The 5797-nt window shown below is 38.8% G+C and overlaps 1 protein-coding gene across 1 annotated transcript; it reads left to right on the top strand.

The window, feature by feature from the left end:
- The first annotated feature begins 485 nt into the window (after positions 1-485).
- Positions 486-1073, top strand: LOC142320092 (uncharacterized). The gene has a single exon (XM_075357767.1). It carries the CDS (start codon positions 486-488, stop codon positions 1071-1073), a length of 588 nt encoding a protein of 195 aa, XP_075213882.1.
- Positions 1074-5797: the final 4724 nt, after the last annotated feature.

Here is a 5797-nt window from a genome sequence, read left to right as displayed (position 1 = left end):
GCGTACAAGAGCGGGAAGGCGCACAATAGTTCACATCAGGGATGTAGAATATGACACCACTGAGACAGAAATTTTTGCTGCAATTACTGCAAGAGTAGGTACTGATGAGGATATCAAGATATCGTCAATTAGAAAAGGGTACGCCGAGACCCAAAATGTTACAGTTATCACCTCGTATAGGGCTGCCTGTAAGCTGGTGGAACAAAGGTTGAGGATTGGCTGGGTAAATTGTCGGGCATATATTAGGGAATCAGACGAAAAGTGCTTCAGATGCTGGAATACTGGACATCGTAAACATGAGTGCAAGGGCCCTGACAGAATGGATCTCTGCTTCAATTGTGGGGGCAGAGACCACAAGATTGCTGAATGCCGGGAGCATTGTAGCTGCGTGGACTGTGGGAGCCAAGAACACCGCACCGGAGGCTGGGGGTGCTCAAAACATTTAAATGCTTAGGGTGATAATGGTTAACGCAAACAGAAGCACCATGTCTCATGATTTGGTTAGTGAACTGGTCATAGAGCAGAGGGCTGATTTATTGATAATCACGGAGCCGAACAAGTACCTTGTTGCTAGATCAGGCTGGATGGTGGATACAAATGGTGACGTGGCAATTATGGATGTAAGTGGCAGGATAGCATGGAGATTGAAGTCCAGATCTGGAGGCATGTTGGCGGTAGAGTCGGATTTAACACTAGCGATTGGTGCCTATGTGTCTCCAAACTGTGACATACATGAATTTACTAGAAGACTAGACATAATACAAGGAGTAGTAAATAACGCTAGGAAGAAAATCATTATTCTAGGTGATTTCAATAGTAAAGCAATTGCAGCAGGGAGCGCATACACCAATCGCAGAGGTGAGATCCTTACGGATATGATGGGGGCAATTAGCTGTCATTGTGTAAATGATGGCACCCCTACATATGAGGCGAGAGGACACTCGTCAGTCTTGGACTTAACAATCATAGACGATAGATGGAGTAGGGAACACTGGGACTGGCGAGTGTTACCACATGATGTGGCGAGTGACCATCATCACAGATTGCGAACCCAGACGCTTTACGTTCTCTGAACTGCACTTGGCTGTAGCACAACTGGGTAATAGGAAGAGCCCGGGTCCAGATGGAATTCCAGCGGCACTCCTTAAAGGGCTGATAAAGAGAATTCCTTATGAAATGCTTGATGTTGCCAGCCATGGATTAGAAAACAAAACATTTCCAGGAATTTGGAAGGAATCTAGGGTGGTGTTTATCCCAAAAGGCACAATTGAGAATGGAGAACCTTTATACAGACCATTGAGTCTTTTAAATACCATGGCGAAGGTAGTGGAGAAGATGCTCGCTGGCCGAATCTTTAAGGAACTTGAGGAAGGAATAGGCATTAGGGGAAATCAGTTTGGATTCATGAAGGGTCGTTCGACGATACAGGCGGCGACAAAGGTGATCGACTGGGCTAAGGATACTAGGAGCGGCACATGGAGAACGAGGCGTATTCCCCTATTCATAGCTTTAGATGTAAAAAATGCATTCGGTTCTATTAAGTGGGAATCAATAAATAGGGCATTAGTGGAAAAAGGTATCAGTCCTTATTTAAGAAGGCAGATAGGGGAATACCTCTCAAATAGAGAATGCTTGGTGGAGACGCAGAGTGAGTGCCTACGTTTCAATATTTATGGCAGTGTGCCACAGGGGTCTGTACTGGGACTCTTACTCTGGATACTGGCCTTCGATGGGATATTAAGACTAGACTATCAGGATGGGGTACAAGTAATTGCCTATGCCGATGACCTGGCGATACTCATCAAGGGTAAAACAACTGTCGATGTACAAGAGAGTGCTAACAACACGTTACAGACGATAGATAATCGGTTGAAAGAGAGGGGACTCCAGCTGGCAATAGAAAAATGTAAATATATTATGTTCACAGGGAAGAGGATTTTAGACCGTCCGGCCATCCAAATTGGAAACCAACAAATAACAGAGGTCGAAAAGATTAAATACCTGGGTGTGACTTTTGAGAGGAATTGCCGGTTCACCCAGCATATAATAGACATATGTGCCAAAGGTGAACAGATGACTAAGAATTTGAATATAATAATGTCTTCGCAGAGAGCTCCAAGACCCACTAAGCGAAGGGCGATAGCGTCCACAGTGACATCTATGATGTTATATGCAGTACAAGTGCGGTGGCATTCAGTCAGGGTTAAAAGAAATTTGAACAGACTGGTTAGTACTCATAGGAGGCTGTTGCTGGGGGTTGTTTCAACTTACAGGACGGTCTCCTATGAGGCGTTGTGCGTGTTGTCTGGGGTGCCACCAATAGACTTAATGGCCCTAAATAGAATCGAGAGGGCGCAAGGCCTCGAAGCAAATGAAGCAAAAGATAAACTTAGACATAGATGGCAAAATAGATGGCAGGAGGATGGACCAGCCAGACGCACGAAGGAGCTGATTCCAGATCTTACACTACGGTTAGACAGGGAACATGGTGAGTTAAATTATCATATCACGCAGTTTTTTACAGGTCATGGAAATTTCAATGAGTACCTCCATCGTGTTGGAAGAAGGTCAGGTCCAGAATGTATGTACTGTGAGAGAATTGACAATGCAGAACACACATTTTTCTGCTGCGAGAGGTGGGCAATTAAAAGGAGGAACTGTGGCATAATAGGTATGAGCCCAGCAGAGGTCCTAGAGCACATGTTGAGGAGCGAAATAAACTGGAAGAAGGTTACGGAATTTATAGTAGCAGTATTAACAGAGAAGGATATAGATGAAAGGCGACTAGGTTACTAGTGTAGAATAGGGTAGGGTGGACAGCCTCAGTGGTGAGAGACGGCACGCTGAGGTGTGTCGTTCTCAATGATCCACTGAGGACTCCAAGGGTTTAGATAGGTTCCGATGAAGAAGAAGAGTAAGAAAAGACCCGGTGCCACGGGTAGTCGTGGGTATGTCGTGGTTTCCAAATGGGCAAACAGAAAATCACTCAAAAGAGCTGACACCGGCGAGCCGACCTGCCATGCCGGACGTTCAGCCGGTAGGCGGAGAGGCTCGTTAGAGTTTACCAGACACTCCCCTGGGTGGCGCAATACCAACCAGTCGGACCGGCCCGGGGGAGTAGAGTGGAAAAAAAAAAAAAAAAAAAAAAAAAAAGACTGTGACCCACCTCCTGACCCACCGGGTTGGTCTAGTGGTGAACGCGTCTTCCCAAATCAGCTGATTTGGAAGTCGAGAGTTACAGCGTTCAAGTCCTAGTAAAGCCAGCTATTTTTACACGGACTTGAATACTAGATCGTGGATACCGGTGTTCTTTGGTAGTTATGTTTCAATTAACCACACATCTCAGGAACGGTCGAACTGAGAATGTACAAGACTACACTTCATTCACACTCATACATATCATCCTCATTCATCCTCTGAAGTATTATCTAAACGGTAGTTACCGGAGGCTAAATAAACTAAAAATATATCTTTTAATACCACAAACCATGTGAGTGGGATGGGCAAAATATTTTATAGTGGTTTGATGGACAACTGATGTAGAAAATAAAGATGCAAGAAAATCACAATTCCTTTTCTAAATCAAGATATAGGTAAAAGAAGAAAAATATATTACGTCACTTTTTGAGGAGGGGATGGTATTAAATAAACAGTTTTGGTAATTTGGGTCCTTGATAAAAAAAAAAAATTCAACTTTTGCAAGAAATATTTTATGCTCAGTAAAGATTTTAAATTTTATTTCAGTTAAAATACCCCTAATTCTTTCCCAAATTATTCAAAAATGTAATACATTCTTTCCCCCTAAAGAAGGTACCTGTCTACCAAATTTCCAATGCTAAAAGACCAAAAAATAGGGCAACATACAGTACAACAACACAAAAAAACGTCCGTCTGATAAAAATAAATTTTTCAGACTTGGGAACACTGGAATAAAACTTTTTTTATTAAAAAAGTTAAAATATTTTTAAGGCACAAAACTTTTTAAAAAAAAATCACCAATTTTTGTCGATTTTTTTTTACCGATCTATACACTTTCCGTTGTAACTGTTACAGTAACATATACCGCTATAACCAGAAAAGTAATATAATTTCTTAAAAATTACAATACGTTTAATCGAATAAAAGTTAGTGACAGTTAAAAAATCGAGCCTACTTTTAAAAACACTGTTTCTTATTTAAAAAAAAAACCAGTAATTTATTTTTGCTTTAATATTTATTTTCGTTGCAAGATTACGTTATCGTTTTCAGCAAAGAATTCGTGTAGAATTACACTCTTTTTGTCGCTCAATCAGTCCTTAGACATAAACAAACATTCATTTTTTCCTTGTCCTGCATGCAAATCTCGTCATTTTCTTCACTTTTTAGCTGATCATCTCCTCGTAAGGCCACTACGATCTCGCTGTAGCTCAATATTTGGTAATTTGATTTACAGTAAATGAGCAGCAGAATATTCATTATATCATAGTTCATACTCGTCGAATTAATGTATTTACATCAATCTTTTAAAAATTAGTTTATTAACAAATGCCTAAATTTACGTATGTTTTGTGCAATAGAAATTGCAAAAAAGTCAATTAAAAATAAAGATATACTTCCTGTATCGGAATGGTATTTTAGATTTTTAATATGGTGTATTAATTTTTTAAAATCGCCTGTGTAACCAGGGCGAACAAAAAACTGCATTCGGATAATCAACGTCTCACTGTATATGGAATTATATGGCTTTCTTAAAGTGAAGAAAATTATCCAAAAGCAGCATAGCTAATTAATTACTAGATCGTGGATACCGGTGTTCTTTGGTGGTTGGGTTTCAATTAACCACACATCTCAGGTACGGTCGAACTGAGAATGTACAAGACTACACTTCATTCACACTCATACATATCATCCTCTGAAATATTATCTAAAACGGTAGTTACCGGAGGCTAAACAGGAAAAAGAAAGAAAGAAAGCATAGCTAATTAAGCACTAACCTGACTGATTTCTTAGAGAAGTTATGTAACATTCTTACATCATATTACACTGAGTAAAGAGAACAATTTAATATTGACAGATTTGATGATAGATCCTTATTAAAGTGTGTGTGTGTGTGTGTGTGTGTGTGTGTTATGTGTAAATATAAGACCTTAATCTATATAAATAATTAACAGAAAATAGAGACATAATAATATTAACAAAGGCACAACGCTGAACAAATCTCTTTGAGTAGCCTGTACGAAAAGGTTACATTGCAATAAATTACAATCGTGAGTGACATACTGGTGACAGTTCAGTGACATTTATGATTTGTGATCCACTAGGGATGTAAGGTAATTTTATAAAGAAAACATTATTATCCAGCGAGTGTAACGCTCTAAGCTCACCTTGGTCTTTCTGCTTCTAGGTTACGCAAAGAATTTATTTACAAATCTGTACATTGAACCTAACAACATTGCGTTAATATTTCACTGTAATATACAAGCAGATTTCTTTATTACTTTAATGCTAAATAATGTAAGTCGGTTTTGTTTATTTATTAATTTTTTTTTTTTTAATTTATTTTTGAATTAAAAATGCTGTTATGAAATCTAATTTAATCGTTACAAATATTTTTATTTCATCAGAATGTTTGAAAGTTATTTTTAACTTTTAATAAATTTATACTTACGCTTAAGCCGGTGACTGATCAACCAGCTTATAATTTAACAAGATATCGCGGAAAAAATGAATAAATTTACAATTAAAAGACCTTTAAAAGTATTTGTAGAAATATCCCGATCGAAATTTACTATGCACGAAATTGTTAATAACTAAGTCA

This window comes from Lycorma delicatula, chromosome 2 (assembly GCF_047948215.1).
Source record: "Lycorma delicatula isolate Av1 chromosome 2, ASM4794821v1, whole genome shotgun sequence".
NCBI lineage: Eukaryota > Metazoa > Arthropoda > Insecta > Hemiptera > Fulgoridae > Lycorma > Lycorma delicatula.
The sequence above is the reverse complement of the archived record's forward strand: the minus strand, read 5'-3'. Positions and strand labels throughout refer to the sequence as shown.